At 38.0% G+C, this 24699-nt stretch overlaps 1 protein-coding gene across 2 annotated transcripts in view; it reads right to left on the bottom strand.

The window, feature by feature from the left end:
• The window catches only part of cpne5b (copine Vb), a 176922-nt gene that overhangs the window by 69328 nt on the left and 82895 nt on the right, over positions 1-24699 (bottom strand). For both annotated transcript variants that reach the window (XM_073875906.1, XM_073875907.1), the window contains one exon: positions 16480-16543. In XM_073875906.1, coding sequence (XP_073732007.1) covers positions 16480-16543 — 64 coding nt within the window. The remainder of the gene's footprint in view (positions 1-16479; positions 16544-24699) is intronic.

Below are 24699 nucleotides of genomic sequence, written 5' to 3'. Positions count from 1 at the left end.
ATATCCGCCTGAAGGGCATGGTCCCTTTACGGGATGCGCAATAAGGGTGGAAAGTTCAAGATGCACGTGAATTAAAATGCAAAATCTTCACCCACACTCAACGCTGCAGCTGCAAAATAACAGCACTCAATCTTTGCAATGCCCCAAAGCCTCGTAAATACATGCTGTGTTCCACAATATGAGAAACAAAAGCCTCCCTCTACCTCAGGCATGGACTGCGTCATTACAAACAACTACAGCATATCCTGATAAACAACAAACACCATGCGAGGTGCCTTGTCTTTCATAATGGTTCCTAATAGGGGTGAAAATCATTTACGTTTTTGGATTTGGCAGACATTTACAGTGCATTCAAGCTAGACATATTTATCAGCATGTGTGCTCCATGGGAATCAAACTCATGACCTTTGCATTGGTAATGCAATGCTTTTCCAGTTTAGCAACAAAAATCAGCCTGGACCTGGTAATAGTCTTACAAAAATATTATGTATATGTAACCAAGTGGAAAATGGTATTTAACATTTATTTTGCATGTATACACCTGTAATTCATAAAGCTGGCGATAGGGGGCAGTATTCGTGTGTGTGTATGTGTGTGTGGTGAAGACAAGGAAGTGCACATGTTCTCTTGTAAATAAACGTTTTTGATACGTGATCAGCAAGCAGAGCGAGAGAGATGCAATCTCGGGAAAGTTGCAATGTTTTAGAACACAATCCTAAGGTAAATGTGATATTTCTTGATAACATTCTATAAAATACTTAAGGGAGATGTGCATTTTATAGTTTCATTTAAAATGGTTGTTTCATTTCATTTTGTGCAATGTTTATGTCCATTATAAGTCACACCATGCGGTGGATGCCACTAATTTAGGATGTTATACCAAATGTTATGCATTAAATCTTGTTAATTAGTTCATGTGATTTGAAATGTAACTGTTTGCACGGTTTAGAACATGATGAGAATTGCAACTTTTGTGAAGTGAGTGTGGATGATTTTCTTGAAGCTCATCATAATGTAAGTGATATAATTTTCTTTCTTTCTAGTTGCATTTATTGGTTAATATTATGTACTCATGTTATTTTGTCTATTTTGTGTTTAGTATTTCCACTGCCGTATTTTGGGTATTAAGGTTTATTGTTCTGAAGTATATGTGCATTCTTTTGGCCCAGTAGTCTTTATATTTTGTTTTATTTGTTTTTTTTTTTTTGCAAATTGGGTCATAGTTTTTGTGTACTGACAAATTGAGGTCACAGATTTTGTGCAAATTTCACATCGTGAACTACCAAATTTGAAAGTGAAGTGTATTCTTAAAGTTATTACTCTTTGAGTGATATTTCTGTGTTTTCCTTTTTTTTTTTTGTTTTTGAACCTTTTGTTTTTGTGTGATTTATTTGAAACAAATGTAAATCTGTTCACATACAGTGAAAAAGAAAATAACTAAAAAAGAGAGTTCTATTTTAAAATCAGAAATTGAATAAACTTATAAAAAGTTAAACCCGTTAATTGTGGTCCTGGTGGTATACTGAAAATCCCTAGCTCACACATTTTGGTACCAGGAGTGGGGTAGTTTATTCAATCTGATTCATTTGCGACAAGCGACATAGTGGGGATAGACAAATACGGCAGTGGTGAATACTTTTGCAGAGGTGGAGGACGTCCGCAGTGTGGAGGATCTTATTCGGAGGTGGTCATTGTGGGACTGAGCCTGTGGGACAGGCGTGAACGCTGCGGAAGAGACTGGTCCTTATTGAAGTGCTTCCTTCTGTCGACGTATTAGCTTTCAGAATTTCTCCTCCACACCCAGGAACTGTGAATCAATGCGAGGGTGTGTTGAAGGTACTGAAGAGGATTAAAAAGGTTGGATGGGTTTTGCCCTAAGGACAATTATTCTGAACTGAACTGAACTTAACTAATTGTGAGTTAATGCTATTTGAACTACTGATGTAAAAATGTCAGATCCTGATGAAAACCCTGCCGATGGGGCTGATGGGGCTGTTGGGGGTGATGTCATAGAGCAACTGAGAGGTCAAATTAAAGAACTAACAGATTGGAGAGATAATACTTTGGCCAATAGGGCCGCCGGGGAGGGCAACCCAACTCGTTCTTACATTTATGTTCCTCGCGAACGTCAGGTTCAGCCTTTTAGCGGGGAGTATAACAAAGATGGCCGCTCTGTAGAAGAGTTCATTGAGGAGGCGGAAAGGGTTTTACGTGCTAGAAACCAGACACAGGAAGAACAATTGGATTTTGTTATCTCACTTTTGAGGGGGCCCGCACTGGAAGAGGTGCGCTTATGCGTGGGAAACCAGTCTAGACGGGTTGAGGATTTGTTTACTTTTCTGCAAGAAGCATTTGGGGAGCGACGTAGTGGGACTCAGTTATTGCAAATGTTTTATAACCGCAAACAACTGGACAGTGAAGATCTTCGCAGTTTTTCTCATGCTCTGTCTCGCCTTTTAAGCTCTGCCGCAAAGCAGTTGCCAGATGGCTTGGCCAACGAACAGGTAGTTTTGCGTGATCAATGTGTGGAGGGTGTGCGAGATACTGCTTTAAGGCGGGAGCTGCGTAAACAAATCAGAGAAAGGCCCCGTTTGACCCTGCTTGAGATTCGAAATGAGGCCATTCTTTGGTCCATGGAAGAGAGCAGACCAACCAGAGTAGCAACTAGTCGACCCGTTCATTCAGAAGTGTTGCAGGGAAAAGACAGTGATTCTGTTGCAACTGCGAATCAAACCTCTGCTGTGTTAAATGATATTTTGCAGGTGATTACCCGACAAGAGAAGCGAATAAGTGAGCAAGATCAGACGATTTCGGAGCTCACTAAGGCAGTCAAGGAGTTGACTGCGCAACGGTCATTGTCTATTTCTCAGAATGTTGTACCTCAGACAAAGTCTCCTCCCAGGTTTACTGAGGAGGGTGAACCTATCTGTTTCAGATGCAATGGGGTTGGGCATATTGCTAGGCGTTGCACCGGGAGACGGGGTGGGAGACCAAATAGTGCTACCAGAACTACCGAAGGGCAAGAAAAACAAGACCCCTCTGTCGCACAGAGTCGGGCTGCAATAGGGAAAATTTCTGGTCCGACGCCCAAGGGAACTTGTAAGGACAGGTTTCTTGAACGGGCGGTGGGGACATGCCCTATGGTGGATTTGATGATCAAGGGTGTGCCAGTGTCATGCCTGTTAGACACTGGAAGTCAGGTCAGCACTATTACTGAGGGGTTCTTTCGTGAGCATTCATTTGGGGATGACAGTGATGTGTTGGCCACCTCAAACTGGCTGAAGATCACTGCAGCCAATGGTTTAGAGATCCCCTATTTGGGTTACATGGAGCTGGATGTGGAGGTTATGGGAATGGTCCTGCCCGAGTGTGGGTTTTTGATCATCAAAGAAACTCCTTGTCCAGCCTCCGTGCCTGTGCTTATTGGAATGAATATCATTAGTAAGTGCCGACAAATTGTTCATGCTGAATTCGATACCACGTTGGGGGGTAGCCTTGATTCTAACTGGAGGGTGGCCTTTCAGCAAGCACAGTCAGTTGATGTAGTTGAACGAGTATCGTTTGCTCGGGTCGTGGGTAAGACTCCTACACATGTGCCTGCTTGGTCAGCAACTACCGTCCTAATTAAGAGCAAAGAATCCTGTAAAAAGGATGGTTCGGCATGGTTAGTAGAATCAGCAAATACACCCTTACCAGATGGATTGGTCGTAGTACCTACCCTGGTCCCAGCAGAAGTACCAGTGTGTCCAGTGAGAATACTTAACCTGTCTCAGGAAGATCTTTGGCTTCAACCTAGAGCCCGGCTGGGTATGTTGTCACCGGTAGATAGTTACAGTGTAGGTTCGTCCTGTGAAGTGAGGTTCCAACGAATCTCTGCAGATACAGAACAGGTAACTATAGGTGTAGATAAGGATTTGAAGCCCCCAGCTCAGTCATTCTTGGATCATGTTGACCTGGGTGGCACGCCTGAACAACAGGTTCGCTTGAAAGCTGTACTGAACAAGTATTCAAGTGTATTTGCCATGGAGGATGATGAGTTGGGTTATACAGATAAGGTTCAGCATGAGATACATCTGACTGATGACGTGCCAGTAAATCAGCCTTACCGTCGAATTCCACCAAATCAGTATCAGGAGGTTCGAGAGCACATTACTAGACTGTTGAAAAATGGTGTCATTCAAGAGAGCATGAGTGCGTACGCCTCTCCTGTTGTGCTGGTGCGCAAAACTGATGGTTCGCTAAGGTTATGCGTAGATTACCGGAAGCTCAACGCCAAGACAAGGCGTGATGCATTTCCATTACCCAGAATTGACGAGAGCTTCGATGCCCTCAGGGGAGCTCAGTTTTTCTCAACTGTGGACTTGGCGTCAGGGTACCATCAGATTGCTGTGAGTGACAGGGATAGGGCTAAGACGGCATTTACCACGCCCTTTGGTTTATTTGAATACCGAAGGATGCCGTTTGGGGTCTGCAATGGGCCTTCAACTTTTCAACGGCTTATGCAGGCAGTTATGAGCGATCTGATTTTTCAGGTGTTGATCGTGTACTTGGACGACATCTTGTTGTTTTCACAGACATTTGAGGAACACCTAGAGAGGTTAGAGGTGGTACTGAAGCGGTTGTTGGAAACCGGTTTAAAGGTCAAGTTGACAAAGTGCCGTTTCCTCCAAGACTCTGTACGTTTCCTTGGTCACCAGGTGTCAGCGCAGGGGATTTCTCCTGACCCAGACAAGGTTGCTGCAGTCAGTAACTGGAAGACTCCAGAAACTGTAAAAGAGCTAAGATCGTTTCTCGGGTTTTGCAGCTATTATCGAAAGTTTATCGAAGGCTTCTCAAAAATAGCTGGACCCTTACATGACTTGGTGAATGCTTGCTTGCGTGAGGGCAGGTATGCAAAGGGCAGTCGCTACTTTAATACTCAGTGTTCTAATGAGTGTGAGCAGGCATTTAATCATTTGAAGGAGAAACTGACAACAGCACCTGTGCTTGGTTTTGCAGACTTCACCTGTCCTTTCATTCTTGAAACCGATGCCAGTCAGAATGGCTTAGGAGCCATTCTTTATCAGAAGCAAGGTGACAAAAAAAAGAGTCATTGCATATGCGAGCAGAAGGTTACGCAATGCTGAGCGGAACGATCGCAATTACAGCAGCATGAAGCTCGAGCTACTGGCCCTTAAGTGGGCTGTGGTCGAAAAGTTTCGTGGCTACCTACTTGGGTCGTGGTTCGAGGTGATAACGGACAATAATCCGTTATGTCACTTGCAGACTGCTAAGTTAGGAGCGATCGAGCAGAGATGGGTGTCACAGCTCTCTGTGTTTAACTTTGAGGTGAAGTATAGGCCAGGAAGGAATAACGCTGCAGCTGATGCTTTGTCCAGACAGGAGTTTGCAGGGGAGCCTGGCCCTGATCCTGATGCTGATTGGGATCAGGGTGTAGCAATCTGTAGTGTAATTAGTCGAGGGACAGCCTTGGACACCGAGCTCGCTTTGAAAGGGCTAGAGTGTGGCAGGTTAAGGCAGATCCGTGCGTTAGAGGCCGGTGAAGAGGCTGTCACCAGTCTCCAAGGGAACACTCATACTCTTCCTGGTTACACTAAAGAGCAGTTAGCCGATTTTCAGAAGAATGACCCGGTTATACAGGAATTCAGAGAGTTTTGGGACAAGGAAAAGAGGCCAGTTCATTTGGAAAGAAAGTCTTTGTCCAAGCCAGTGAAGTGTCTCCTGAAGCAGTGGAGCCTCATACGAGAGAGGAATGGATTGTTATATCGAGTTGTAGACAACCCGAATGAAAAAGGCTGTTGGCAGCTGTTGTTGCCAAGTTGTTTGAAGGAACGAGTGTTGCAGAGTGTGCATGATGATTTAGGGCACCAGGGCATTGAACGGACACTGGGTTTGTTGAAACAGAGGTGTTTTTGGTCAGGTATGCATGAGGACGTGGAGGAATGGGTAAAGAAGTGCCAGCGTTGTATTCTGACCAAGATGCCTCAGCCTAAAGTCCGTGCCCCAATGAGAGCATTTCTGGCTTCCAGACCATTGGAAGTGATTGCAGTAGACTTTACGCTTCTAGAGCCAGCTTCCGACGGACGTGAAAATGTTTTGGTTGTTACCGATGTTTTCACAAAGTTCACACAAGCATTTCCTACAAAAGACCAAAAGGCCGATACCACAGCAAAAATCTTGTTAAGAGAGTGGTTCATGAAGTACGGTGTTCCTGAGAGGTTGCACTCCGATCAGGGTAGAACATTTGAGAGTGAGGTAATCGCAGAGCTGTGCAGGCTTTATGGGGTGAAGAAGACCCGCACGACCCCGTATCGGCCACAAGGAAATGCTCAATGTGAACGGTACAACCGCACACTTCATAATCTGTTACGGACGTTGCCGCCCGAAAAGAAACGCCGTTGGCCGGAGTACTTGCCGGAGTTAGTCCATGCTTATAACGTTACTCCGCACTCTACTACAGGGTTTTCCCCTTACTACCTACTTTTTGGGGTACAGCCATATCTGCAAATTGATGCATTGTTGGGTAGTGAGGAGGTCATTGAGGGGAAGCAAGACTGGTTGTCTGTTCATCAAGAGAGACTGAGATTTGCCCATGAGAAGGCAAGGGAGTATTCAGAGGAGAAAGCTCGAGAGAGAGTGACTCGTTTGAATGAAAAGATGTTTTGTCCCCAGGTTAGTGTGGGTGAGTTGGTGTATCTGCGTCAACGGCCTCCAGGCAGGAACAAAATTCAAGATGCCTGGAGCCCGGTCGTGTACCAAGTAGTAGAAATAGTGGGCACAACTTACACTGTTGAGCCACTGGAGGGAGGGCCAGTCAAAAGGGTCCATCGGTCGGAGTTGCGTCCAGGTGCTGTGCCTACCCCTAGACCTAGGGGTAAAAGACTTGAGCCAGATGCACAGACGGTTACGCAGCCGGGCCGTGTGGATCATAACGAGGTTTCTGAACCAGGTTTTGTGGTTGTAGAGGAGGTTTTGCAACCCTGTGTGAGATTGGGCACAGACAATATAATGGACTCAGAGGCACTAAGTCTTTCGGAGTCTGAAAGTGTCAGCTCTGAAGGTGGCCAGATTCAAATCTCCATAGAAGCTGATAGAAACTTTGTTGAACCTGAAATTGTAGTTCTGACTCCAGAGGCCACAGATGAGCATGCACCGTCACAGAAGTTAGATGTTGGGGAAATGTGTGACGCAGCAAAGAGAGAGGTACCAGTTCCTGCTGTGCGTAGAAGTAAGCGAACAACTGCTGGTGTTCACACAAATCCTTTTCATACCCCTAGGTCTGCGTGCCATGCTGTAAGTGTCAGTACAGAGATGATGTCTCAGGTGCTGGCCAGTATTGGCACTGCTTTGTTTGAGAAGGCCTTACAGGGTGCTATGAATGCCTAAACTTATGGGTGAGTGAGTCATCGCGGACGCTGACTTAATTGCAGGGGAGGATGTAACCAAGTGGAAAATGGTATTTAACATTTATTTTGCATGTATACACCTGTAATTCATAAAGCTGGCGATAGGGGGCAGTATTCGTGTGTGTGTATGTGTGTGTGGTGCAGACGAGGAAGTGCACATGTGCTCTTGTAAAAAAAACGTTTTTGATACGTGATCAGCAAGCAGAGCGAGAGAGATGCACTCTCGGGAAAGTTGCAATGTTTTAGAACACAATCCTAAGGTAAATGTGATATTTCTTGATAACATTCTATAAAATACTTAAGGGAGATGTGCATTTTATAGTTTCATTTAAAATGGTTGTTTCATTTCATTTTGTGCAATGTTTATGTCCATTTTAAGTCACACCATGCGGTGTAAGCCACTAATTTAGGATGTTATACCAAATGTTATGCATTAAATCTTGTTAATTAGTTCATGTGATTTGAAATGTAACTGTTTGCACGGTTTAGAACATGATGGGAATTGCAACTTTTGTGAAGTGAGTGTGGATGATTTTCTGGAAGCTCATCATACTGTAAGTGATTTACTTTTCTTACTTTCTAGTTGCATTTAGTGGGTAATATTATGTACTCATGTTATTTTGTCTATTTAGTGTATAGTATTTCCACTGCCGTATTTGGGGTATTAAGGTTTATTGTTCTGAAGTATATGTGCATTCTTTTGGCCCAGTAGTCTTTATATTTTGTTTTATTTGTTTGTTTTTTTTGCAAATTGGGTCATAGTTTTTGTGTACTGACAAATTGAGGTCACAGATTTTGTGCAAATTTCACATCGTGAACTACCAAATTTGAAAGTGAAGTGTATTCTCAAAATTATTACTCTTTGAGTGATATTTCTGTGTTTTCCTTTTTTTTTGTTTTTGAACCTTTTGTTTTTGTGTGATTTATTTGAAACAAATGTAAATCTGTTCACATACAGTGAAAAAGAAAATAACTAAAAAAGAGAGTTCTATTTTAAAATCAGAAATTGAATAAACTTATAAAAAGTTAAACCCGTTAATTGTGGTCCTGGTGGTATACTGAAAATCCCTAGCTCACATATAGTTATTCATACTGTCCTCTTTTACGCATTTGTTTCCTTTCTTTATTGGATATCAATGCTTTGCGCAAAAATACAGGTTTCGGTCGAATTGACATGACTGAGCGTTCATTGGTCTAATGAGTTTACACTGCGCATCAAGTGCAAACCAACACAAAACCAAAATGTTTGCAAATTGGAAACCTACAACCAAATTTGGCTGGGTTATAGATTCAAGTGAATGAATTTGCATCAAAATACCATAAAGTTTGATTGGACACACATCGTTTTGATGTCAGCAAACGTATGTTAAGATATGGAAAGTGATAAACCCATTTATTTTGCAATTCTAACAAGGCATGATACTAATGTTGCTTTATTGTAAAACATTCTCACTCCCAAGGCATAAAAAACTATTGTGACATGCCTTTGTGACACTATGAAGACAGTGTATCCCTCCTTTAGTGTCACATTTTGACGCTCAGGTGTTTTCCCTTCAGGGTCATTTTTTATGTGCAGGGAACTTTCAGTTGTTTGGCATTTGTTTGGCAAAAAATGGCTTTAATTATTTGCATGTGCACAAGTAGAAATCATTTTTTATATATTTTTTTTACTTTAAATATGTAACTTTTCAAATGTGGAACTTTAAATCCATGTATGTATGTATAATGCCTTATGAATGTTACAATATGTTTATCATCTAATAAATAATCATTACAACAGTTAGAGGGCTCAAGCAATAAAAAAATGTCAGTGTCACATATTAAAAAATAATGATTCAAAAGTCAAATATAATTGTATACATACAGTATACAACAGACATGTTCCCACAAAAAAAGGCTCCCAACTTTTCTGCTTTACCTGTAAACTGACAGCAGTTTCGTCATTTTTTACCCAAGTAAATGTCTACTTTCAAGATGTTAAATAATATACATTGATGAAAATATATTTTAGTGACTAAGGGTGAAGCACTGGCCCCATCGGCCATTAAAAATTAATGTGCATTGGCCTCATAATCTTTAATCAAAAATGCAAATCTCCTCCCCTCCTCGAAACAATCCCTCTTCTCTTCCGGTCACGAGGAATGGCGGCAGGGCATGGCCCGAAAAAAGATTGCAGCGTTAAGCGAATAGCAACATGACCCAACGATCGAATCAATTCTCGATGGAAAAATAAGTTTTTCCTCATTTCAGAAGTCGTTTTACTCGGATATATGTTACGATGGAGAAAATAAGACAATCGCTACCTTTGTTTCATTGTGACTTTAAGCATAGGCCGTAACGGAGCTGACAACCTGAATGAGCAACTGTCTTTTAAAGGGGATGAAAGCTGAGACTCTCATTGGTTTATTGCACGTTATGACCAAATCACACCCACTACGAGAATAGAACAACACATTTTTCCCATCGTTAAATTAGCAAAAGTGGACGCGTCCTTTTTTTAGCTGTGCACTTGCGCTTAGATCATTAAAATAGACCCAGAGTGTGTAGAGATGTAAAGCTAAGGTTAATCCAAACAGTTGCTAGATTTGTCGCTAGTTGCAGTTTTGTAAGAAATCATCACTAAAAGGGTCTAAAAGTCACTAAATTTAGCAATAAAGTCAGTAAGTTGAAGACACTTTCTAGAACAAGTAACCTCACCCGCAGATTAACATAGAATTTGCATAGAAACTGACTTTGAAAATGAGAACCATGAAGAGAACATAAGATGAAAAGTGAATTTTACATTTTAATTTGATTTGCGTGAGGATTAATAAAAACATCTTTAAAATTTTATTTTCAGTTTTATTTTCACGTTTGCATTATAATTTTAATATTGCCTTGAAATTATAGAAAAAATGAATTGTCAAATAATCAATTGCATTTTATTTTTCAATTTGACAGAGAAAAAGAATGCATTATCACCTTTTTAAAATGAAATTATGAACTGTTTTCTATGAGTTGAGTTTGAATTTTCATTTAATCATTTAATTAATTTATTTAAAATTGGCAGAAAAACTTTCATCTACACATTTAGAAGAAAACAATAGACTGACAAAAATGTACAGGGCTGTGTTTGTCGTAAGCCTAAGTTGATCGTATAAACGATCGTACGAATCATCTTAGACTTACGGACCGTTTCCCAAAACCTTTGTAACTTAGAAAATCATCGTAGATCTACGAGTGCGCTGGAGTAATCGTTAATTCATAAGTGCGTCATAAGACAACAAAGTTACAAGGTCACCTGCAGGACAACCAGCAAATTACACTCCTGCAATGACAATAATGTAATGTTTTAAATGTATATTTATTTATTGGGTTCTTCTTTGTTTATTTGTTTAAATTACTTTAATATAAATTCAAATGAGAAATCAAATATAAATGACTAAACACAAATTAATAAAAAAGGAAAATGTATTTGATACAATTTTGGTAAAAGTTGGTACTAGCAAACTGATAAGTGGTTCCTACCAATTGCTGCTATATTTCATCAAGAATAAACATTTTTTAAAGGAAAATGGCATCTGATTAAAGAAACCAGACAATTTACGGTTTTTAGGCTTTTATAATATTCACACATCCCACACTGCCTTTCATCTATTCCACTAAATTCAGAAGGCAATACTTGAAGAAACACCTGATTTATAGAGAAAATGTAGCCTATTTTTTTTAGCTCTAAACCTTAATTTATTCTCTGACGGTTCATATGACAAAAGGTTGTGCTCAATATAAATATATACGGTACAATGCAGAATAAATAAATAAATAAACAAAGATAATGAAAAACAAATAAAAATGATAACCTAAACTAATATAAAATGCAAAAGGCATTTTGCAGTGGGACGAGTCCTAACTAAAGCGATCGTTTTACGTGCATCTTTGGGAAACGCACGTAAAAGAACAACGAATCTTCTTTAAGCAGCTCATAGAAAGCGCTCTTAAGTGCTAAGTTCAATAGTTATCGGGAAACCCAGCCCAGTAGTTCAAACTCCAATCATAATCCTCAGCCTAACTCTATAATATGACTGATTGATAGTAATGCTTTTCAGGACCAACAAGGGTGTTTCTGCAAGAGGTGATGTGCAGTGGATGTGACATAACATCAGTTTTCACAGTGTGCAAAACACCCTGTGGTTTTAGGGTCTGAAAATCAACGAACAGTACTAATATCTCCAAACGACAGGATTTTCTGTCAGAAATGATACCAAAGTACATAATCGGCTCTAAAGCACACTAAGTTCAAAACACAAATTCAAGGCTCAAACACTGGCTCAGTTTGGATAATAAAAGTGATAATAATTCATAAGCAAACGATGTCCAGATGAACTCAGTTATCAAGTGTCAGCAGGTGGCTTTAAAGGGTCCATCAGAGAAGTAGGTTATATTGCCGAAAATCCTTAAATCCTTTAATTTTACTGATTCTCAGCAGAGGCCCACTTAATTCTCCTTATGTTTAAAGCCAACAGAGGAAGAGAAATATTATCACTATCATCCAATTGCTTCCTCTATTTAACACATCATTTAACACCGAATAATGTGCAATACGACTTAAAGGGAAATATGCATAGTTACACATATGGATGTGCTAGCCTGCTCTCTTGGTTTGCAGCAGCACACATTAAAAAATAGTACTGATATGGAATGCTGTGGATGTTATCCCGTTGCCTCAACATTACAAGCACAAATGATCAAATTGGCATCAGTTCAGGTTGTGTAATCTTGCTTGTTTTCTATAATGATTTTACCGAGCCTGCAGGGGAATTAGCAAGAAGCATTAGTAGGCCAAGAAATACAAAATAGATTTTCCAAAGATTGTTCAACTTATGATGATTCATTACAAGAACTTTTTCCTGTTTTCACATGGGACAGTACATCAAGAGAGTGTTGGGGGTAACATGAAGATATAAAAAAGGAATGCATTGCAAAAGTAATGTGTTAGATTCATATAGCTATATAGGTTCAATCCACCAATTTGAATGTGCATTTTGGATGGAGAAAGCATCACTGGATTAGGAGCACATGGTCTTGAAACGCTCCTGACTTAGAGCACACAGGAGGGATCGAAGCATGACAACAAGAGTCCACCCTGTAGTGATCACGTTACCTTGAGTTCAAATAAAAGCTTTGGTGTGTAAAATACGGGCAGCGGAGTGAAAAGAGCTACAAATGAACCCTTGCATTGATCCAGAGAGCAGGACAGCGGTAAAAAATCCTTTTGAAATTGTAATGAAGGTGCTTCACAGACCATCGTCCGGTCACAGTCCTAACAAGAGAGCAGTGCGTATGATGTGGAACGCTTCGCTTTCGCAAACGCTTTACAATGAACTCTCATATTGCCTGTATTGGTAGACACTTACTGCTCCAATGGTTCTATTATAATGAGAGGAAATACACTGACTCTTATTGACAATATGCCATGCTCTGTAAAATCAGCCTGATGTAGGATCACGGTAGTCTGGTTGTCTAGTTCAAAGGTTTCCAATGGGAACCGAAGACACAGCAAGAGTGCCATAGACATACGGTACATACTATGATAAAATAATTATTCTTACCAGTTATGCACAGGACAGTAAAACTGATAAAAATACTATCTTGCTATATTTATATTTAATATATTTAATTTCACTGACTTGTACAATACATACAACACAGTCTAATAAAGCAATAAACCCCAAGAGGCAGTGGGTTGCCGGTGCATTTTATAACAGCTAAGGGGCGTTGTTAGGCACGACGCGAAGCGGAGTGCCTAAGCCCCCTTGGCTGTTATAAAATGCACTGGTAGCCCGGCGCTTCGAGGGGTTTATTGCGTTTATAAAACGGTTACTTCATATGCATAACGTTAGCGGGATTTTATAAAATAAAACACAAATAAGTTGTAATTATATTAGTATAAATATTACTCTTCCGCCAAACAAAGTAGTTCCTCAGAATCAAGTGTGGCTGCAACAGAGCGCAGTTCACAAACAACAGAGACGCAGCAAAAGCACAATGAAAATATGATTAAAGACTGTGGTGTTTATTTTATAAATCAACATTCATCTAATTTATACATTAACATTTATATCGTGCAACTGTTGAAGTGATGATCAAATATGTTTGTAAGCATGCTTAACTTTTTCCCCGTCAGCGTTTTTTTTTTAAGTTGCCACCCAGTTTTAGTTGAATGCCTTACAGAAAAATGATCTTCTTTAAATAAACATAAGATATCAAATGAAAGAACAGTCCATCCGCTTTCCAACAACATCAAAAAACGTTTCATCCTACCTTCATTTGTTGTCTTATCAGTTATCACCTCTCAAATTTTCAGCTAAATGCGGAGATAATTCCATTTTTGTGAGGAACTTTGTAAGAGATCAGATTCAGAGCCTGATCAAAACACACGCTAAATCCACCACAACGCTGTTGTGTCGAGTGAATGCCTCAGTGTTTAAGTTGGGTAAGATTGCCCTCTAGTGGATAATAGCGGAAATATCAATAAGACAAAACTTCAGAGAACGTTTTCTCTTTATTGATGAAATGTTTTATTTATTGACATTTATCTGGATATCGCCATAATTGTGCAAAGGTAGAAAAATTAAAAAATGATTAAAGACTGTGGTGTTTATTTTCATAAATCAATACGCAGCAACAGTGGCGCAGTGATACTTGTGATGCGGTCTGAACCGTGGGTTTACCGGGGTATTTTATCACGGCTTAGAACGCGTTTCAACCAATCAGAATGAAGAACCAGAACGAGCCGTTTTATAATGGCAATTTTACGAGGTGATTAATTTGTAATAATTCCACATTTGTACCGTTTTGTCTGATTTTATTTCGTCCCTGTGACATGTGTTTTCATTTTTTTTAATAATAGTAAGTTTTTGTATGATTCACTTTGTACAAACTCATAAAATACATATACATTACCATGAGGTCTGACTGGTGAATACATTGTACTTTATAAATAAAGATAATAAAGAAGCTTTATTTTACAGTATCACTGTTACGTAAGGGATAATGTACTGTATATGCAAGCAGGTTGTTTTTGCAGAAATAAGCCCCGACAGTGTATTCAGGACCCAATGTGAAGCAGAGGGTCTTGTATCACACTGAAGGGGCTTATTTCGCTATAACAACCAGCTGCCTGTACATTATCCTGTATAATACACGGCTATTTACCTCATAAGACGTTCAAATGTCACAAACACGCTTTTAAGTTTACTCATTTGTGAATATAATGTGATATATGTTATTTATATTTAATTTTGTGTAATATTAAACTGTATCTGTCAAAATGATTTGCAGCATCCGTATAACTGTGTGTTATTAGTTTTGAGTGGTTGTTATCTGGGAATAACAAACTTGCAAATGTCGTGACTGGCCAATCAGAATCAAGCATTTGAACAAGCCGTGTAATGAAGTGTAACTGTGGGTTTACACCAGACACGAGTTCACTGAAAAAAATGATTCATTGAATTTAATCAATTTTTTTAAGGTAAGTGGTTGCAATCAATTTATTTAAGCTACATTTAAACAAAAAAGATTAGTAACGTAAAATAAAATATAAAACATTTGTTTAAATGTAGCTTAAAAAAATTGATTGCAACCACCCACCCCAAAAAAACCGACCAAATTCAATGAATAATTTTTTTCAGTGTTCTACGATTTGCTCGAGACGCGTCCTCGCATGGGGCGATGCGAATGACGCAATATGGGCGTCAGGTTTGCTGCAAAAACATGCGCTATTTGCCTCAAACGTGTCTTCGTCCAAGTTGAAAATATTCAACTTGAGTGGAAAATTCGAATGGCACGAAGTTAAATCCCGCATGTAATCTAGAGCGAGTAACGCGATGCCCCGCGTTGTGTACGTAGCATAACTGTGGGTTCACACCAGCCTGGTTTGAGACGTCAAATTCACAGCTACCATGTCTAGTTTGTCGCTTGAACATTTTGAGTTTACTCGCTTCATTCACGCGTGAAATTCTAGTCATCGAGACATTTACGTGGAAATTCGCGTCATGGGAGAGGCTTCTTCCTATAATCACGTCACTACTAGAACAAGCTCCTGATTGGTTAACATTCAAAATTTTCAACTTGCGCTTTTCCTGTTCGCGCAAACTAGACGTCCGGATGAGGCGGAATCGCGTCTACCGCGCTAAACAACTCATTATTGCCTCGAGACCTCCAGATGCGTGTCAGCGCGTCTTTACATTGACTTTACATTTAAATCACTCACAATTGACGCCTCTACCGTGGCTTGTCTGAACGCAGCATAATAATACATTTAATCACTGAGTACTAAAGATTAACAATAGTGCTGCCTCACGATTAGTCGCGACTAAGCATTTGCAGAATAAAAGTTTTTGTTTACATAATGTGCATGTACTGTGTATAATAATTATGTATAAATACACACAGAAACTTTTGCATGTCTATATGTTTATATATATAATAATTTATATTACATATAAATATAAATATTCATTTAAAAAAAATCTTAAAATTATACATGTATGTCTGTGTTTGTGTATTTATATATACATAACTATTATACACAGTACACACACATATATTATGTAAACAAAAACTTTTATTCTGCAAACTATTAGTCATGACTAATCGTAAGGCAGAACTAATTAACAATGTGTACTTAATATAGGTTAGGTTTGGCTTAGGGTTAGGTGCATGTAATTATGAATTATTTACTGTTATTATAGTAATTACATGTAAGTAACAAAAACACTGTAAAAAAGTGTTTCCAAACAATTTGCCAATTCAAACAACGTTATACAAACAAATATTTATTTGTGATTTACTGTAAGTAAGGGTTTAAAAAAACTCCAGAACAAGAGAAGAGTGTCTCACTTTTGCTTGCATGGATAAAATGAATAAACTAGGATTGACTCTCAAAGCAGCACATGTTGAGGTTTTAATCGAAGTTCATAGAATAAATTGCTAACATGTTCTTAGCACTTTTTTGGCTTTTTGACTTCCTCTTTATGAGAATAAACACATTACTAGTATTGCATGTTTCAATATACACTGTAGATAGACTCACCCTGCAGTTCCCAAGTTCCTCAGCACTTAAGATGATAATACCGCAGTTCTTCCCTTGAATCCCCCTAAAATACAAGACACAGATGACATCACACCATTAGATGTTGAGCCCACAGTAATTACATTTACATTGATCCATTAGGCAAACATCGTTATAAGATACTTTTATTAAAAGCGATTTACAGCACATTTATTTGATCAGTCCATGCATTTCCAGCTAATCGAATCCATGGCCTTGCTATTGAGCAAATTACAAAAGTCTTATTGTTTCTGGTGCCAACAAAGCATATGTCTGAAGATAAAAATTAAATTATTAGGTATTGCTGACTTCAATTTTTAAGGATCATCAAATTGGTTATTTAAACATAATATTTATAAATATTGATTATGATGACTTAAAGTTATAAAAAACATGATGTCATGACGACTTGGAATTTAACTAACTTAAATCATGAGAAGCCAGTAGTTTGAAAGCAGTTTAAATCCATCTTACAGTCATAATTATATTTTTATTTAACAACAAAAAAGGCTTGCCCTATTAAATAAATCCTTACTATTATTAGCTGGCTGGCACACATAAAATCAGCTCTGTAAAAGAGAATAATAGCTGCAAAGATCCATCATGCACATCCACTTCAGGCCGTTTCCCATTAAACATGAAATCACAAACACACTTCTTGAAATGGCATAACGTGTTTCATTAGCATTAGTGTTGTCCATATGGCTAAGTTTTCCTGTAGGATTTTTCATTTGCAATAGAGACAGATGTACTCAGTCTGTGTTAGAGCATTGGACATGTGTTCACAATTGAAACGCATTTTGTTGACATGTTTTTCTAGCTGAAAACCATAATGGCTCCACATGACAGTCGACAAACATCCAGCACACTGGGACAGAATTGTTGTACAACAAAGTTCTGGTTACACCAGATGGACAGTCTCTGTTTTGTCTCAACGGCTGGGAATTACGCCGTGATGAGTGCAAGATGAAACAATTCGGAAAAATAAGGAGGTGCAATACTGGCAAAACAATTAGATGACAAATATATATGTGATTTTGTCCGATAATAATATTTTGCAGGCATTAAAAATTTGTTTGTGAAAAAAGACTTGAATGTATTTCAATTAAAATATATTGTAACTAATTTAGTATTATCCAGTGTTAGTGAAAACAATCTAAATATTTTAACAAAGATAAACAAATAAAGAAAAATGTATCCTCTAATACCTCAATGACCAAGATTTATTTGGCAATATCGCTAAAACTTTTAACTTCAATATCCTCTGATCAAAAAAAATATTGTGCTTACTGAGCAAACCACACTGGGATTTATTAGCCTTATTAACTCCAAACTGCACGAGGTAAGAAAATGTCATTTCACCGCCTCTGTTTGGACAGAGGTCCCACAGGTGCTTGCTCACGCTCAAGTGTTTGCTAATTGGTTCATTACTCGGTCGTAATCCTCCCTCTGGAACTACCAAAGTCTCGCTTTACATTGTTGTATGATTACAAAAGAAACCTGTACAAACAGCAACAATGGTTTGGTGGAAGAAACAAACAGGACCGTCTGTCTTGTTGATATGATCTAGTGAACTAAAAGTTGTATTTTTAATGTGAAAGATTTTTTCCGCTGGCAAATTGAATTCTCGCAGCACAGACGGCCTCAGGGCTCCACACGGGTGTGCTCCAGACTTTTTTTCACTATTGTTTATCTTATTGAGATAACCAGATGTGAAGATTTAAAGAATCTCCCAAATGAAAAACAGAATTTTAGCTTTAAACCAGTCTAAACATGACTTAGATCTGACAAAGCCAACAAACCCTATTTGTGACCCTGCCTGTAAAAACCCAGCACATGAATTTTTTTGTGATTTTCTGTTTTCTACATAAACAATTTATTTATTTTTTTTAAAGCTACAAAAGTGATTTTCCTTTTTTCTTCTGTTGTTTGATTAAAATAACGACACAAACATAAGCAGATGTTTTTAGGGTACTGCCACCAAACCGATCAGAGCAGGAAAAAAGAATACTATGGAAGTCAATGGGGCATCTGATCAGTTTGGTTACAAACATTCCTCAAAATATCTTCATGCGTGTTCATCAGAACAAAGAAATTTATACGGTTTGTAACAACAAAGAGTGTGAAAATTATAGCAGAATTTTCATTTTTGAGCGAACTATTCCTTTAAGACTGTATAAGCACAAATCCATATACTGACACACATTCACTTTAAGACATAAGTGGGTGTTTTTATGAGAATAATTGCCAAGACTTCGGTATTTGAGAGATCATTTTGTGTCTCTGACAAGCGCAGAGAGATTCTGTGTTTGTGTGCTTTTTGAAATGTGCATATCTGTGTGTGCGCTTAGCTTATAAATATGTATGCTTGTCTGTGCGCACATAAAACTCATTTTTTAATATCTTCTTGCACTCAAATTGTTTAAAATGGCTTGAATGTTAACATTGCAAAATTTAGAACATGCAAATGACAAACTTTCTATATAAGTAGTTATTTATTTCTGAATGATGCGTATTTGAGCGAGATTCAGTGGCGGAGCTAGACTTTTAAACCAGGGGTGGCAAGGTATTATTTTAGGGGGGTCAATATACAAAGTGTTCAATTACACTAAAAATAAATTATTTTCCACAAAATGTATATAGATTAAATTAAAGTTGTTTATTTTTCCAAAATATAATATAAAAATATAATTTTACAAAATTATATATGTATTAAGTATACAGCAAAAATAGAACAACTGGGATCTGTTTGGCCCTGATCTGACTTTTGCTTCTTTAGAAAGAAGTTGGTAATATCGCTTTTTCTTTTCATTCTGCTGTCCCTACAAAGGAAAACTTGGTTACACACCTCATGAAGAAACCAAAATTTTGAACAATGTGCTTGTTATTATTTACCATAAGTACACTGTTACAAATAATACAAATACTAAAGTAATACATTACAACAGCATCTGAGTATATTGAGGTCTAGCCTATTTGACAACATAAGGAAAATTGCTTAAAGACGTCTAGACATTTTATGTTTAGGGAGGAGGGAACGGGTTTTCGTAAACTTTAATGTAATGATGTAAATAGACTTCTGTCCTTCACATTAAGCTATGGAATGGCTTCAGATGACTTTGTGAAATTATAATCCAACCCTCAGACCCAAGTCACCCAAACTGACGTGAAAAAAGCGTGAGGCGCCGAAAAGCGCGCTGTTTACATCCCTGTACTTTATCCATGGTCGTTTTATTAAGTTCAATATGCTGCATTTCACGTGCCAATATGAATAAGCCCACCTAATGTCTGTGATTGTTGCTGAACATTTGATTACGACATGTTTCTTTATTGTTTTAAGCATCTTCATGCAGGCGTGACAGTATTAGTCAGTTTCACAAGACTATACTGCTCATTGAAGTATTAATGCTAAGCACTACTGTGCAACGTCTCCTTACTTCCCATTAAAACAGTACTTTGTTTAATTTAATACAAATAAAAGCCGTACATACCAGCAAAATGCTCTTCATCGATCCTGTGTGTGCTGCCGCGTTATGTTTTATGGAGCTGCGTGTATAACAATCAATAGGATTGTTCGACTTCATGCAGCGCTGGATTACGTCAAAGTACCGCGAGAGCGATTCGCGAAATCATATGGAGGAGTTTGCTTTTAAATCGCTCTCGCGGAACTTTGAGGTCATCCGGCTGTCGGTTCTTGCTGTGCCGCATTTTAATTTAGTGTACATACTGTTGAAATTTTTTTTATTTTTTAACCATTTAAGTTTGTATTGTTGGTTTGCTTTTCAAAACATTTGATGAAACTGAAATTTAAAACGTAAAAAGTGACACAAAAAATCCATCTTGTACTGTTGTGTTTTTCACCCCAGCTGGTGGGGTCAAAAGTAACAATGTGCAACTTATGTTCAGAGTAAAAATATTCTAAAGTCTTTCTACATTATTTCCATTATTGACCATAGCCAAAAATATATATCTGTCTAAAACATTGGGCCCTACTTTTACGATCTAAGCGCATGGTCTAAAGCACACAGTGCATTGTCCAAATCCACTTTTGCTAATTTAACGATGGGAAAAATGGTTTATGCGCCGAGCGCAGAGTCGAAAAGGGTTGTTCCTATTCTTGTAATGAGTAATGGGTGTTTTTTGGGTGGGCATAACGTGCAATAAGCCGAAGAGAGTCTTATCTATCATCCCCTTTAAAAGCCAGTTGCACTGATGCTATGTCTAATCCCGATTTAGATGACTGGCTTTGTAAACTGAAAAACTAAGCGGGGAAGAAGACCACCAGTTTAAGATTAATGTTAAATAATTGTGTTGTTTTCACTTGTATTGAAATTGTTATTTTTTTATCAAAACCTTTAGAAGCCGTTTTCTTTTAGTCATGGAAGTAAAAATAGAAGGCTTTTAATTGCTGTTAATGTATGGATATCCAACATTATCAAAAAATCCAATTATCAATGGTCAGTGTCGCTCGTGTCGCTGGATGCCGCTGAGCTTCCATTGAAATCAATGAGATTGCATCACTCTGCTACTGCTAGTCGCTTATAATGTGAATGTACCTTTATAATCGGTCCTTATTTATGTCTAAGAGACTCAATAATAATCGTTTACATTTTAATCCTTTCATTTTTCATATTATAAAAAGGGTTTTGTTCTGCTGCGCATCCATGTATGTGATAAACAAACGCACGTCGTCGTCCCATTAATAGGCGCATATTACGAACGCGCTCCTTAAAAAACAAAAATAATATTTCGTCATTGACTTTAGACTTTAGACCAGGTTTTTGTTGGTCAATGGCATAGTCTATTTTAGTTGCCTCAAAATAGCAACGCGCCAGCAATGCGCCAGAACACACCTCGTTTTCAGACCAGAACGCCAGTGGGCGCAAAATTGGGCGCAAATGCATTTGCTATTTAAATAATATGGCGCTAAACATGAAAATTATAATTGCGCCAGGTTGAAACTAGCTAAAGACACTTGCGTTGCGCATTGCGCTGCATTGTGCCAGGTGTATGATAGGGCCCTTTATCTTTTAAAATGACGTTTTTCTGAAAAACTTTACTTTTGCTTTCCCATATGCTTTATCCATTTTGATTATCTTTTGTTAATTAATTCATTAAAAATTATACCTTGTTGATGTGGTAATCTTTGAAACAGATGTTTACGGAAGATAATTAATCATAAAATATATCTAAAGAAATACACCTTTTGAGCTTCATACAAAGAAGATTGTTAAATTAACATATATTAATGCTAAAGACGTTCCACAAAAGCTGAGAAGCTAATCTGCACAGCTGTGTGCTTCTGAATGCATAGACCGTATTATTATCCACAGTCTAACATAGAGAGCAAGCAGATCATATATTTTCAGTGAGTTTGCCTAATTAAAATTTTGCAAATATGTTAACCACATCTCAAACTTTTACGGTTCTGATAGTTGAAGAATGGTACAACCTCTCTGTAACCTTTTAGTATGGGAAACACATGAAGGTTTCAAAACGCGATAAACGGCATTAAAAAAAACTAGTTACCACCAAAATCAGTATTGCATCTGGTAAGTATTAAAAAGTAAATTAGTAAATTCTTAATTTTACGCAAAATCTGATATCCGCCATGTTATTCCAGCCCAGTCTCACGAAATTTCATTATATAGTCACGTAATTTTGGTATTCTTTTTTCGTGATTTTAGCACGAATTTCCGTTTTCGTGTGATTATCACGTATTGGTTACTCAACTGTTTTGTCCTATTTTCTTACCATTGTCGCTTCGGTGTAGGGTTAGATTTACATAAAATGACATCCCTACCCAAACCCAACTCTAACCCTAACCCCAGGCGACATATAAAAAAAATCAGAAAAAATTGTATAAACCAATATATAAAGTGACATTCTAATGCAAGCACCAAATCTAACCCTAAACCGAAGCGACAATGGTTTAAAAATAGTAAAAAGCAGTTGAGTAACCAATACGTGATAATCACGCAAAAACAGGAATTCGTTAAACGAACATCGAAAATACGCGGAAATTCTTGATAATATCACAAAAAAAATAATTAAAAAACGATGTGACTATATTACGAAACCTCGTGAGACTGGGTAGGTTATTCTGTCATCTTTTCTCCCTTTTTTTTCAAACCGTGACAAATAAGTCAAAATGGATTTATTGCGTTTTGGAACCAAACTCTTCAAATATTCTGTATTACCTATTCATTTTGCCTCAACAAACTACTAAATTACCTTAATAACTGCTTATTAATATTTAGAAAGGTGGTTTCTTTATTTTAAAAGTGTTGGTTTGGGGTGTAAAATATGGTCTTACAAAATAATGCATTACTTTATAAGTATTAACAAACAGCCAAATGTAGTAATATGCAAGCTAATAGGCAACTGTTAAAAGTGAGAATTGGTCCCAATACTAAAGTGTTACCGATTCCTCTTTACACACTGTTTAAAATAACATATTTACTTTATATTTCATTATTCAGTATTTGTATGTGGTTGAAAGTAGTTTATTTGTGATGTTCGTCATTTTGAAATGACAAAGATGCATATCATGATAAATGCCAAATGACTTTATTATTCATGGAAAGAAACTGCGAGCTCTCCTGAAACTTAGTTCACATCCATCTGTTTATTCTAATAACAAGTCATCTTTCAGAACTATCAATTACTTCACTGTTATTTAACCTAAAGGGCAAAGCAAATTGCAAGTTTCTCGTTCATTCTGTCTGTGTGCAGAACACCTTGAACTTCTACAGAAGCTCCTTGAACTTTTTAAAGATTGATTTGTATAAATTTTCCATTGCATACGCTAACAATGTGTCTTATTATAATAGTACCCTGCCATTTGACTGCATGCATATTTACAAAAATACATAATTGAAGAGTAGTTCACCAAGTGATATTTTTTCTCACCCTCATTTCAATGTTGTACACGGTTATTTTTGGAATACGAACGTTTAATTTTGTTAATTTTTGGTAGTTTAGTTTTGGAGCTTGATTGACCTTAATCACTACAACACACAACTTCTCATGTCTTCTCATGAGGTGTACAAAAAGAAAAGTGTCTACTTTAGTTTTATCACCGGGAACACCGGTTTGGACAACATGAGGGTGATTAAATAATGACCAAATACTCTTTTAATTGCAAAGTTACCATGTAGCCCAAGCTTCGTGCATAAAGCTCCTGACTTGCAGAGGAACTGTGATGCTCTGTGCACACCATCCATATTAAAACTTGAGTTTATATATTCGCTAAGCTGTGCTCTGGGACATGGAGCAAGTTCTAATCAAATAGATGTGGACTGTACTTCCCCGAAACCCCAAAGCGTTCACTCTCTCCGACTGGATCATGACTCCCTGCTTTACTGCCTTTGTTCTCTGTAGCAACCAGAGCTCATAATTACAAACCCAACGGAGAGAAAACTAACAAAAGGAGAAATGTAATAATGGAGGCGGCACTTTCCATATTCATCTCATATTTGCCTCGGGAACTGCAGAGATTTGTGTGGGGGTGAAAGCGCCGCGTGGAAACTTTCCCCAGGCGGCACGGGGAGAGGTCATTTGAATTTCCTGCAGTTATCTGAGCATTTCATCAGATTTTCTCTCTCTGGATATGCATATGATGCAACGTATGGGAGTGAATGTTGTAGTAGAGACAGGTAGCTGTGTAACCATCTTGTCTTGATCGATAATCATTACTAGTAGGGTTTCCATGTTGCTGTACTACATAAAATACATTCCATTGTATTTCCATTGGTATATTGGCCAATATAAACGTCAAAAATTAAAGTCTTAAACTGGTCTTATCTGGTTTGCTGGTTTAAGAAAGACTATGTGAAATACAATTCTTGGTAAACTGTGACTCCCCTCTTTAATCTGGCCAGCTAACTACAGTAATTTCTAAGACCCCTCTAAAATCATCAAACCAGACCTGCAAGACCAACTAAGACCATAGGCTTAGGGTTTCCATTCTGATGCACTAGAAAATTATATCCATTGGGGATTAATCTAGTTTCAAGGTCTTCACTGTGGAAATACCTTAATAACTTCAACTGGTCTAATCTGGTTTGCTGGTCTTAAATCTTACAGGTTTAAAGGGACACTCAGCTTTTTCAAAAAAATATGCTACTTTTCCAGCTCTTCTAGAGTTAAACATTTGATTTTTACTGTTTTGGAATCCATTCAGACGATCTCCAGTCTGGC

Source organism: Misgurnus anguillicaudatus, chromosome 14, assembly GCF_027580225.2.
Source record: "Misgurnus anguillicaudatus chromosome 14, ASM2758022v2, whole genome shotgun sequence".
NCBI lineage: Eukaryota > Metazoa > Chordata > Actinopteri > Cypriniformes > Cobitidae > Misgurnus > Misgurnus anguillicaudatus.
The sequence above is the reverse complement of the archived record's forward strand: the minus strand, read 5'-3'. Positions and strand labels throughout refer to the sequence as shown.